Raw genomic sequence first — 13,705 nt, forward strand, 5'->3', positions numbered from 1 at the left:
AGGCAAGGAGATAAGGTGAGAGAGGGAAAAGGGGATGGGGAATGGTGAAGGGGGGTGGTTGGGGGCCATTACCGGGAGTTTGAGAAATTGATGTTCATGCCATCAGGTTGGAGGCTACCCAGATGGAATATAAGGTGTTGTTCCTCCAGCCAGAGTGTGGTCACATCACGACAGTGGAGGAGGCCATGATGGACATATTGGAATGGAAGTGGGAAGTGGAATTAAAATGGGTGGCCACTGGGAGATCGCACTCTTCCTGACGGGCGGAGCGTAGGTGTTCGGTGAAGTGGTCTCCCAATCTACATCAGGTCTCGTCGATACACAGGAGGCCACACAGGGAGCAGCAAACATAGTATATAACCTCAACAGACTCACAGGTGAAGTGTTGCTTCATCTGGAAGGACTGTTTGAGGCCTTGAATGTTAGTGCTATTTCAATGCAGAGTGTGAGGCCAACCATTGTGAGTCAGAAGAGACAGATCTGAATGTTATTTAAATGGAGAAAAGTTGGAACTGTGCAGGTCTGAACAGGTTAGGAGTCTAGGCACATAGTGCAGAAAAATGGAGTAGTAACACAGAAAAAAACATTGTTAGGCTTTACAACTAAAGGGCTGGAGAAAAGGCAACACTGTGGTGGAGCTTTCCGCGAGCTGCTGTCTCACAGGTCCAGTGGCTCGGCGTCGATTGTGCCGTCTGTGTGGAGCTTGCACTCACGCTCTGTGCTCCCAGTTCTTCGATTTTTCCCCACAGCCCAAATACGTGCAGATTGGTGGGTTAATTGGCTGCTGTTGACCTGCAATTCATGTGTAGGTGGAACGGTGGAGAGAAGGAATGAGGAGAGAATAAAATGGGACAGTGCAGATTGCTGATCGATGTTTGAGGGTTGACAGTCTCACCGAGGGGAATGCCTGTTTCCACGTTGTTCCCCTCCGTGCAAGAAGTTCCATGATGTTGGCTAATGGTCCAGGTCAGTGAATCGATTTTCAAGTACCACATCCCACCACATAGACAAAGGTTCACTCTTTCCTGCAAGACAAAGTGGTGAATAATTACAGGCAACAGCAACTAACTAGCAGGGAAGAGAGCTTGCGGCATCTTCTTATCCTCTGAGGAGTCACTGTTTACCATTAATTGAGAGGTCATGCCTGAGTCCACAGAGAGGAGCAAGGTGGAGTCCACACAAGATGGAGATATACCCCTTTCTCACCACCCAACACTCTCTGAAGATGTATTCACTCCATACTCGCCCCTCTTTTTTCTCCCCGCTCTTGAAATTTTTATATAATCAAGAACTGCCACCCATTAGGACATTGGTGGGAGAGAGAAACTGAGATGCTGTCACTTGATTTGATAGTGCAAGCCATCAGTTCAGAAACTGGATTTAATTTAGAGCTCAGATCGGGGTAGGATCAATGCACCAGTCAGGAGAAAAGGATCAACACCAGAGGATAATGTTATACATAAGTTCAGCTTCAGAAGCCTCAAACATGGACTGAAGAATTGAATTCTTAGGCAATGTAAGAGCGATTTTTCTTGATGTCATGACACCCTTGGCCTATATGTGGCATCTAGGAGCTCAAATAAAATTGAAGCCAATGTAATCGGAGGAAGTAGGGTGAATCCATAAAGAATGCTTCAGTATTCACCAGTGAGAGGGGCCTTGACCTCTGTAAGGACAGCATAAAACAGGTTGATACGCTTGAACATGTTGATGTTAAAAAAAAAATGTGTTGGAACCTTTGAAAAGCATTAGGATAGATAAATCCGGGGCCAGATGTGATATACCCCAAGTTACTATGAGAAGCAAAGGAAGATATTGCTGCACCCTTGGCGATTATCTTTGCATCCTCGCTGGCCTTAGGAGTACGTGGCAAATAGAACCATAGAACCATAGAACATTACAGCACAGAAACAGGCCTTTTGGCCCTTCTTGGCTGTGCCGAACCATTTTTCTGCCTAATCCCACTGACCTGCACCTGGACCATATCCCTCCATACACCTCTCATCCATGTACCTGTCCAAGTTTTTCTAAATGTTAAAAGTGAGCCTGCATTTATCACTTCATCTGGCAACTCATTCCACACTCCCACCACTCTGTGTGAAGAAACCTCCCTAATGTTCCCTTTAAACTTTCCCCCCTTCATTCTTAACCCATATCCTCTGGGAGGTTTTTTCTCTCCCCTAGCCTCAGTGGAAAAAGCCTGCTTGCATTCACTCTATCTATACCCATCATAACTTTATATACCTCTATCAAATCTCCCCTCATTCTCCTTCACACAATGTTATTCCTTTGTTCAAGAAAGGGAGTAGGGATAACTCTGGGAAATATAGATCAGTGAGTCTTACTTCAGTGGTGGGCAAATTATTGGAGATTATGAGAGACAGGATTTATGAGCATTTGGAGAGGCATAGTCTGAATCGGGAAAGTCAGCATGGTTTTGTGAGGGGCAGGTCATAACTCTTGTATCTAATTTAATTATTTGAGGATGTGACAAAGCACTTTGATGTAGGTAGAGCAGTCAATGTGGAGTAAGGCGGTTGATAAGGTTCTCTATGTTAGACTCATTCCAAGGGCAGGAAACATGGAATCCAGGAAAACTTAGCTCTTTGGATACAGAATTTGGCTTCCTCATAGAAGGCAGAGGGTTGTGGTGGATGGGGCACATTCTGCCTGGGGGTCAGTGACCAGTGGCTTTCTGTAGGAATCTGTTGAGACCCCTGCTTTTGGAGATTTTTATATGACTAGATGAGGAAGTGGAAGAGTTGGTGAGTAAGTTTGCAAATAACATGAAAGTTGGAGGAGTTATGGGTAGTGTGGAGGATTGTTTTAGGTCACAGTAAGACATTGACAAAATGCAAGGATGGGCTGGAAAGTGGCAAATGGAGTTCAGCCCAAACAGGGTGAAGTGATTCATTTCGGAAAGTTGAATCTGCTGGCAGACTACAGGGTTAATGGCAGGATTCTTAGCAGTGTGGAGAAAGAGGGATCTTGGGGTGCTCATAGGGCTATCAAGAAGGCATATGGTGCATTGGTCTTCATTAGTCAGAGGATCAAGTTCAAGACCTATGAGGTAATGTTTCAGCTCCACTTGGAATATTGTGCTCAGCTCTGGTCTCCTCATTATAGGAAGGATGTGGAAGCATTATGGAGAATGCAGAGGAAACTTACCAGGATGCTGTCTCGATTAAAGGGAACATCTTGTGAAGATAGATTAAATCAACAGGGCTTTTCTGTTTCAAATGAAGGGGGATGAGAGTAACTTGACAGAGGTGTACAAAATGTTAAGAGGCATAGATAGAGTGGATAGCCAGAGACTTTTTCCTAGGGAGGAAGTCTCTAATAAAAGAGGGCATAATTTTAAGGTGATTGATGGAAAATATAGAGAGCACGTCAGAGGTAGGTTCTTTACACAGAGTGATGGGTGCACGCAATGCCTTGCCAGGCGTAGTGACAGAGACAGATACATTAGGGAGTATTTAAGACTCTCTTAAGCAACACACACAAAATACTTGAGGATCTCAGCAGGTCAGACAGCATCCATTGAAATTAACAAACAGCCAAAATTTCAGGCCAAGTCTCTTCTTCAGGACTGGAAAGGAAGGGGGAAGACACCAGAATTAAAAAGTGGAGGAGGGGAAGGAGGATAGATAGAAGGTGATAGGTGAAACCAGGTGGGTAGGAAAGGTAAAATGCTGGAGAGGAAGGAATCTGATAGAAGAGGAGAGTGGACCATAGAGAAAGGGAAGAAGGGGCACTGGGGGAAGTAATAGGCAGCTCAGAAGAATCAAGAGTCCAGAGTGGGGAATAGAAGAGAGGAGAGACAGGAAGTTTTTTTTACAAGGAGGAAGACTCGATATTCATGCCATCAGGTTAGAGACGACTCAAACGGAAGATAAGGTGGTGCTGTTCAACCATGAGGGTGGCCTCATTGTGGCACAAGAGGAGGCCATGAACCAACATGCCAGAATTAGAATGGAAATCGGAATTAAGATGTTTGACCGCTGGGAAGTTCTGCCTCTGGTGGATGGAGCGGAAATGCTCAATGAAGCAGTCCCCCCATTTACAAAGGGTCTCACCAATGTAGAGGAGGCTGTATTGGTGACAGCAATTAAACTCTTAGGTAGGCACTAAGAAGAAATGGTGAGCTTTGTGTGTGGGAAGGATTAAATTGATTTTAGAGTTGGTTAAAAGGGCCAGTCCTGCACTACAGTATTATGTGCTATGAATCTCTCCACTGACAGAAGTCATATCATATCTTGTAAGACAAAGGTGGTGATGGAGAACAACCTCATTCTCAATACAAACTGCTACACCTATTCAATTATGGAAGAATCAGTTTTACATTTGTACTTGCTAACAGTGACTAAGCAAATTGGAAACAGCTTCAACACCAGGCAAAAATAACATAAGAAAATGTCATTAATAGTATTAACTGACAAACACTTTGTAAATAGGTGATGAAATAATCTGCAATGACATGTGACATTTCAAGTCTTGTTTATCCTGCTTGAATCTTCTTTCAATTGGAATCATTACTTACCGTAGTTTAGAGGATCAGATGGACACATGTTTATACTGGTGTGGTTGCTATTTAAGAATCGGTGGCACCAGTTTGTGATATAAGAATGTTTAACATCATAGATGTTCCTACCACTAATCCTGCGAAGCAAGTGAACAATCAGCTTATAGTTAGACATTGATTGGACACCAGTTTTTCTAGGATCTAGGGGCATCCGGCCACATTATCTTCCGGAGGAGTGGTGACCTGCACTGCTCACAATTAAAATTAAACAAAATTTATGAAATTTTATAGCTGTATTTTAATTTCCATCATTTTCATCTGAGTACATACTATATGCATTCGCTATTTCTGCCCTTTCCTTGCTTTAAATTACAGTATCACTGCTCTCCATTTTAAAAGTGCCTATATACAGTATTTTTCTAAATTTGAAATACACCCTTTGCAAGCTTCTCTTCATGCTTATTTTTAGAATGTAACATTGTCTTGTCACTTTTCCTATTCTCTGTATCTCTCCAAGCTACCAGGATCTGCATGTTTTACCCTTCATGTGTTTTTTTTTGTTACCTCTCTATTCATCAATTTTTTCTCAATTTAAAGTGCTGCAACTGAGTTGTAAGAACGGATCCTGTATCAAGTAAATAATTTGCTGAAACCATTCCAACACTCTACAACCACTTACTCTTTGAGTAGATTTTGCACTTCACTGTCAGAGTATCTCATCACCTTAAAGCCAGCGCTAACCAATCTAAAACTTTAGTAGCTGAAACTCATTTTCTGCTTTTCAGAAAAAAGTACAGAGAACTCAATTGTGTCACAAAAAAACTAAATGTACAAAGTGGGATTTAATCTTCTTCAAAAATATTTATCTTTCTCCATAAGTCCTCCACGATTATCATATCATTTCCTCACCCATGAGATAGTCTTCTGCTTCAACATATTGATGTCACACCCTCCTGACAGATCTTATCCTTATCCACATAACTCACAGGTAACAGAAACAATTGTTGAATAAAATCACTTTTCAGTCAAACCTCATTGCACCGTGTAGGAAACCCTTCCCATAGGATAGTGATTCCCAGTGGGGGCGGGTAGCACCACACTATGGGAAATAGAAGTCATTGGAGGGCGTCCAAGAGTCTAGGGGTGGTAAGCAGCACCCTAACTTGAGGCACGAGACCTCACCAACCATTAATAGAGCAGGCGCCTCTAAACAAAAGGCACGGAACATGGGAAGAAGCATAGCTCTGCAGGCGGTGAGCACTCATCGTCACGACACATCTGACCTACCTCTCAACAGACCTCACCAACTTCATTATAGGAACGCATAAATTAGCAACCAGGGTGCCCAACAGCTTTCCTCAACTCGCAGCAGAGAATGAATCCAAGCAATTTAACAGTTGGTAAGTCAAGTACACCTTCTCAACAGAAATACGGAAAACAGGTTGCACAATGAAATGGGGAAATAGAGCCAATCAGTGAATTTGCCAACCCTAAGGATTCCTCAAGGTATTCAAAGCAACCTCAGATTCATTATGTACGAACAAGAACCATCTTTGAGGATATGAGACCCTACTTGGTCAGTTCGCTAACTGCAATAGTATAAAGGTAGCTTGCCGAACATCAGCTCTATCCTGACTAACATTCAGATTCCAACCTGAATCCTTGTCAATATAATTTTTGCTGTTGTGATCGTCTCTATCTTCACCTCGTCGTTCCTTTGCATGCCACTACCATCATTCCATCCGTGTCAACTTGCTGCTGTTATCAGCATCTGATAGTCATTCCCAGTTAGTGTTAATTTAATTTAGCTCCATTAATAATGGATAAATACATACGATGTGATCTCCACAAGTCTGAAGGCAGTGAAACCTTGAATTCTAATCCTGCTAAAAAACAAACTACAGAAAGTGCGTTAATACAATGTTATATACCTGAAGTATGGTTTTATTCTGTTCCCGCCAGATCAGTGACACCCCATGTGTCTTATTTGTAATACTGTACTGTAATGAAGCCATGCAACCATCAAGATTGCAGGAACACTTCCATAAAAGGCACCCTGAAAAGGCTACTCATGGTATTACTCAGTTCCAGAAGATGAAAGAAGTATTTGAAAAGCATTGCACACTCGAGTCATTTGTCAAGAAAGTTAAAAATGACCTGGATTGTGGTTTCTGCTTCTTATAACATTTCCAAAATGATAGCAAAGTGTGGAAAATCTCATACAATTGGTGAAAGATTAATTAAGCCTGGTTTATCAGAAGTGCTCACCACTGTTCTCAAAATGGATCCCAGTATTTTAAAATCAATTCCTCTGAGTAGTAACTCTGTCGCTCGTTGTATTGACGAAACGAGTGAAGACATTGAGTATCAACTATGCACAGAGCCACAAAAAACCGAATTTGAAATACAACTGGATGAGCTAATATGTGGGACAAGGCATGCGAATAGCATATGTAAACAGTTTATCAAAAATGCAAAAGTCTATGAAGAGATACTCTCTTGTAAAAAGTTAAAAACAAATATCAGTGGAAAATCAATCTACAAGCAGCTCAAAATGTATATTGAGGATAAAAGCATTCACATTAGAAACATGATTTCTTGTGCAACAGATGGAGCACCATAAATGGCAGGTCACCATGCTGGTTTAGTTGTATTTATGAAAAAAGAAATTCCAAGTCTGTTTGCAATCCATTCATTGTGCAATTCATCATCAACATCTTGCAGCCAAAAACCTCAGACAGCAACTTTGTTCAAGCATGACTCTTTTATTATCTGCTGTCAACAAAATTAAAGCTCATCCATTAAATAGTTGAATATTGTTATGCCAAGTTAACAATGAAAAGTTTGAATCACTTGCTTCTTCACACTGAAGTGCATTGGCTGTCAAAAGGTTGCTGCTTAAAACACTTCTTTGGTCTTTTTGACACTGTTGAATTTTTGCTCAAAGTCGACAAGAGCTTGGGAAACAAGATTGATCTCGCCGATCTGTATGACAGAATGAACATTCTAAATATGAAACTGCAGGATGAGAATTTCATTTTAATCCAGGCAAAAAGTAATGTCAACTTTTATCAGAAAACTGGAAATAAGCAAAAATTGGGAGAGAAATGTTCTCATAGTTTCCCTGCATGGAAAGTATGGTACTCTTTCACAGACAGTGATTTGCAAGAGTACTGCTTATACCTGCAGTCATTGAAGAAAGATTTTGAGAATTGATTCAAGGATTTGAATGATCTGGAAATTCCAGACTGGGAAATTAATCCATTTATTTGCAAGGTGGAAAAACAAGAAAGGGCTTGCAAGAAGAAATTACCAAAACGCAGAATGATGAAGAAACAAAAATGTTTTTTCAAAAATGTCTGTTTTTATAGTATATGGCTACAAAGTCATACAAAGTTTCAAACTGCTCTTTATTGCATTTCCCTTCTACCACCTTGTTGAAAGAGGCTTCAGTGCAATGAACCACTTACTGACAAAGAACAGAAACCACTTGGACATTGTTACACGTGGGGACTTAAGGCTTTTGCTGTCACAACTTGAACCAGATATTTCAAATCATGCTAAAAATTGTCAAGCTCAGGGGTCATATTGATATTGAAACCACTGTACAGTGCACGTACAGGTATTGTGTAAACTAGGTTTAAAGACAATGAAAATTTAAAGCAGAATCAGTTTTCTCATGTTAGAATATTGTAGACATGGTTTTACACTATGGGGGTGCCGGAAAGCATATTGTGCCTAAGAGGGGCGTTGGCAAGTATGAAGGTGCTTTAGGGGGGTGTTGGTAAGTATGAAGGTGCTTTGGAGGGTGTTGGCAAGTAATGAAGGTGATTTAGGGGGTGTTTGCATGTATGAAGGTGTTTTAAGAGGATGTTGGCACATATGAAGATGCTTTGAGGGGGGCGTTGGGCTAAAATAGGTTGGAAACCACTGCAACAGGAACTTCTGACAATCCTGGATCCATGTCCTTGGGGCTTCCTCTGGCACTAATCTCCAATGTAGATTTCATTGCCACCTGCCTATAGGTCTTGATAGTATAAAAGGTCTCCAAGCTGAAGAGCTGCAGTGTTTCAGGACGGCCATTCATTGATGACTAGGGCTGAGCAATACAGTGATGCTCACGGCTTGTAAATAACCAGAGAAACAGACAGATCATGCAGACTTTGGTAAAAATCTGGTGATGTTATAAAGGCTGGGATTTATGAGAAATATCTATAATTGCTTTTCATGGAATAAATGAGGGCCAAAATGAAGCTAAAATGACAGAAGTGATGGTTATGGGATGAACCAGTTAAGAATCAAAAACAACAAAAGGAAACCTCTATCATTTATTTAACCCTTTATTTTTAAACAAGAGAGAGTGCAAAACTAATTTATTCTAATAATTTAACCCACTAAATGCAGTATTTTGCCAGCAAATTGAAAGTGCTGCTACAGAGTACTCCAAACCTAATGTTCCTTTGTTGAGGACTGGTGCTTAGAACTGACCATCGAATTCTAGAGACAGTAAAACAAAAGTCTATACAATTGTAACGCAAGTTACTTTTATCCATCTACAGTATATAGTTGACCCCCATGGTAAGTGTAACACTCAGTTCGTCTTAGAGATTATTGGGATGTGCTAACTAGCATCTAGAACATAGTCTGATCTAACTTTCTTAGCTTCAAAGAGAATGATAACACACATCCCAAAAATAAACTCCTGCATTCACAGATTTTCCCTCGCAACCAGTTAATCTCATTATGTCCCTTTGCAACTTCCTGCTCCTATTTGTACTGTTTAATGTGGCAGCAAACTTAGTTTAGTCAAGATAAGGCAGTCCTCAGGTTTGGGCGGCTCCATTCATAACCCAAACTTGAAATAAACAAAAACAGTGTGTGAGAGAAGAGTGGTCACCAGTCAGCCTCACCAAATCAGCAAGTCAGCAAGTCTACTCACACTTCCCAAAATGCTGGAGTCAGGTGTGTGTTCAAATTTCCAGCATCTGCAGATTCTCTCCTTTATGATCCACTCACACTGCCCTCTAGGGTACGAGCAAACCTGATTTGTATTCACAATTATCTCATGGATTAATCTCCTGCTGATTCAATGAGGCACAACAATTGTTCAGTGTGTTGGGATTCATTATTACAGATGGTAAAAATAGTTTTCTGTTGATAGTGACATTTCAGGATTTTTTTTAAAACAGAAAATTAGGACTGCATTTTATTTCTCCGAAATTACAAAGCAATTAGGCTAAAAACCTATTTTTTTAAAAACTCAATTTGGAGTAGTATGGGACTGTACAAACATGAATTAATTGTGTCAAATTAAACACAGAACATGAAACTTCTGCAGCATGATGGAAGTAGAGTGGGGACAGCCCAAGAGAATTTCTTGGTCATTCTGTTCGAAACTATTCGCAGGGCAATAAATGGCTCCGAAATGTTGTTAAAAATAGGGCATTCACTATGAATTAGTTTTTAAGGCTTATTATTTTTGATACAATACCTACTTGTTTTTATTATACAATATTCCCCCAAACACTTCAGAATTCCAAAAAAAGATAAGAACCCATGATGTTGAAAACACATTTTACTGAGCAAAACAGACCTTGTCCAATAAGTTAACTCTATAATTGGTAATGCTGGTTTCTATAAACTTTCAAATAAGATTAAGTAACAGAACTAAGGAATCTCAAATGAAAAGCTGAGATCTCAACTGAAAAGCTGTGATCGGTCTTACTGCACTGTGCTTCAGTCACAGCACTTTGTTGCGTTATTCAGTTCCTTTTCAAGTATTGTTCTCCTTCCTCTTTCCATATAGCTATTCTTTGCCAGATACACCTTCAGAGTAGTCTTCCAGCAGTCCCGCCATATGATTATTATGTGCCTTGAATTTCCTTTTCCTCTGAGAAGCAGACTTTTTCCTCTTCTGCGCAGATAGCTGAAATAAATATACATTTTTTAAAATAAATAATATAGCGGTATTCACTTTAACTGGCTGATTAATATGTTGACTGCTTCTAAAGCAAAAACACACAGGGCGGGTGGTGTGGATTATACAGAAAATTAGAGGGCAGAGTGAGAGTGAGAGCAGGACGGAACCACGAGAAAAGCACAGGAAAGTAATGTAGCAAGAAAGACAAATGAGGAAGGTGAGGGCAAGGCCATGAAGAGCAGACAGCATGGCAGTGTGCTTTGATACACATGGTATTGACAAATGAATACACGGAGCATCAGACAAAATCTGATGTTGTTCCATGATAAAGGTTTCATTATTTGTATTTGCTAGCAACTGGAGGCTCCACCACTTCCAATATTATTCCAATAAAATGAAGCCTAATACAGCACACAGCAAATAAACTCACATCTGGTTCTCTTTCCACAGATGTTGCCTAACCTCTGTTTTTAATATCTACCTGGGTCTCATTACAATGTGTGAGTGACAAGCTAGATTCCAGATCTTGTGCAATCAATGGGACCCTGAAATCCACATCAATTTAATATGTTCTCTTCATTAGCATCAATCTTAAAAACAAAGCTGGGGTTCAATTCCTTTTTGAATCATAGAATCATTGATGTTTCATTCAAATGTCATCTCTATGGTAAAGCCACCTTGAGCCACTGTAGATGTGTTAATTTAAACAACGTTATCATGTTCACTAACTACTACACTTAGCTATACTCACTGTAAAACAAACATGACAATCTGTGTCCCTCAAAGTTTACATACAAATTCTCCACTTCTGGGAGTTTCTTACTTTATCTGCACAATGCAAGATAAATCTTGACTTCAGTATTTCAATGTTCCTGCCCCCACCACGAGTTACAAACTTGAAACTCCACACTTGAATCTGACTGGAATTCTCATCTACGCCCATTTTAAAACAAGATCCTCACCACAATTTTATGGTAAACCTGCAACTAGTTATGAAGATTGTGTCAGGCTCTCCAGAAAGTCCTCTAACTTGCATGCTTACTTACAAAATTAGTAGTGTAAAGAACTAAACCATGGGAAGTCCTTATTCAAAACTGAAGCCATCAAGAGATGTTAACGGAAGCTGACAAGTGGATATGCTTCTCTGCTTACTATCTTGAATTATGTTACTCGCTATTTTAAATGTTTTGTACCTCGGCCCCACAGGAACACTGTCTCGTTCAGCTGGATATGTTTGGTTTGAATGGTAGTTAAACTTGTTTTGATTTGATTAGTTTGCTATTAATTTTAATATAAAACTGATGCTCTTCTTGTTCCACCTCAAATGCTTCTGGGCTTTTTGAAATTCCAACATGAAAGCAAATAACGTTAGGTTTATTTAAATGTCTATAGGATTATGTTTCATTTCTCTGTGTAACATCTGCTACAATTTTGTTATCTTCTTGCCTCTTGCATCTCTGTGTATTAGCAACATTAAACTACAGAAGAGATACTAATGGTTTTATAGATCTGTTTATATTGAATATATTTGTTCATCATTAATTTGCATTAGTTTTATCTAATGCAAATATTTACTCTTCTTCAGGATAGGCCAATCTGTCTAACATGGTATTGACAAATGAATACATGGAGCATCAGACAAAATCCGATGCTGTTCCATGATAAAATATAGAAGAGGGAAGGGGAGGAAAGAAAAAAAACTCATGCTCATGCCATCTGGATGGGAAGCTACCTAGGCGGAATATGAGGTGTTGCTCTTCCACCCAAGAGTGGCCTCATCATGGCAAAAACGGAGGCTGTGGACCAATGTGTCACAACGGGAATGGGGATAGGAATTAAAATGGTTGGCCATTGGGAAATTCTAGTTTTGGCAGATGGAACAGATGTGCTCAACAAAGCAGTCCCCAATTTGCATCTGGTCACACCAATGTAGAGGAAGCCACTTCGGGAGAACCAGGCATAGATCTTCCTTTGCTTTTCATATGGGTATTCACCTATACCAATTTGCACCTTGAGTGAAAAGAAAACCATTAGCGCTCTCTAAATGACATTAAAAAACTGTTCAATTCTTTAAATCTAAGAACCTTGATTCATTGTTGATTGGTCAATAATTTATCCGTGTTTTAATGCAAAGGATCTACAGTTTCTCCATTTAGCCATAGTCAGTATGATCCTTTTTAGTGGGAGAATACATTTTAAAATTCAAGAAGAAATTACCAACATATAGATAAAAAGAGAAATGGCTCGAACTCATAAGCATTGGAATAAAAAAAGCTCGACTTACTTCATAGAATTCCTCAAAAGGGAAATGTAAATGATAGATGTGGAAAATAGGTGGATCTGATGTCTTATAGAAGATTATCAGAAAAGATTAGGGGTATTGGAATTAGGGTGAACATACATATATAGTGCATAAGTATTGGGTAGAAAGGAATGAACATTCGAGAGTTAAGGGCAATATTTCCAAAGTAAAAGAAAGCAAACTGTTACTGACCTAGAAAATGCATTTTGGGACATCTTTTGCAATAATTTTTTACATTCATGCAAAAAAAATTATCTAGAAATGTGTAGATGATACACAGTCCATTACCTACAGGTACAAAGTTTGAGTCAATGGTGCCAAAATTTATAGAAAAAACACTTTCAATAGAGTTCCAAAACAATGGTGGCACCATTTGGACTTAATGAATCAATGATGGGAAAATGCTAAGTAAGTTTGACAACTGATTGGACAAATAATACTGTGGTGGAGGCTGTGTAAGAGAGATGTGATGGTACAGTATTGTTATGATCCCAGCCCCCTCCTTTGTGAGAATCGCCAGAGCCCTAGTGAAGGGGGGGTCAATGACCCAAGAGAAGAGAGAGATACGTGCGGTGTCCCTCGTTTCACGGCGAGGCAAAAGCTGGCGACTGTGGTCATTGTCTCGTGGAGACACCTTTATGAATTGGGAACTGTACTACGTGTATACCCTCAGGGCAACGTGGGTGGAGAGATGGAGAGAGATTGCATCATCCCAACCTGATTGACATCTGAGACCCCGTGAGTTCAGATAAAAGAGGGGTTGTAAAGACGGCCCCCCCAGATGCACCAGAAGACACGCTAGAAATCCTGTGACAGCGTTTGATAGCGACAGCCGGTGGGGGGGGGTTCGTGTGCGTCTTTTCCTTGCCTGGGATTGGCGACCTCACCACGAAAGAAATAGCTACAGGAGAGGCCACAAGTGAACGGCCAACCCCCAATGAGACTCCGACGGATCGAACTC

General features: G+C 40.2%; 1 protein-coding gene across 1 annotated transcript in view; it reads right to left on the reverse strand.

Moving 5' to 3' along the window:
- Positions 1-10,079: 10,079 nt before the first annotated feature.
- gtf2e2 (general transcription factor IIE, polypeptide 2, beta) overlaps positions 10,080-13,705 on the reverse strand; it is a 31,660-nt gene continuing 28,034 nt past the window's right edge. Inside the window, exon 8 of the mRNA XM_073042878.1 lies at positions 10,080-10,448. Coding sequence (XP_072898979.1) covers positions 10,329-10,448 — 120 coding nt within the window. The 3' untranslated portion in view covers positions 10,080-10,328. The remainder of the gene's footprint in view (positions 10,449-13,705) is intronic.

This window comes from Hemitrygon akajei, chromosome 4, assembly GCF_048418815.1.
Source record: "Hemitrygon akajei chromosome 4, sHemAka1.3, whole genome shotgun sequence".
Lineage (NCBI taxonomy): Eukaryota > Metazoa > Chordata > Chondrichthyes > Myliobatiformes > Dasyatidae > Hemitrygon > Hemitrygon akajei.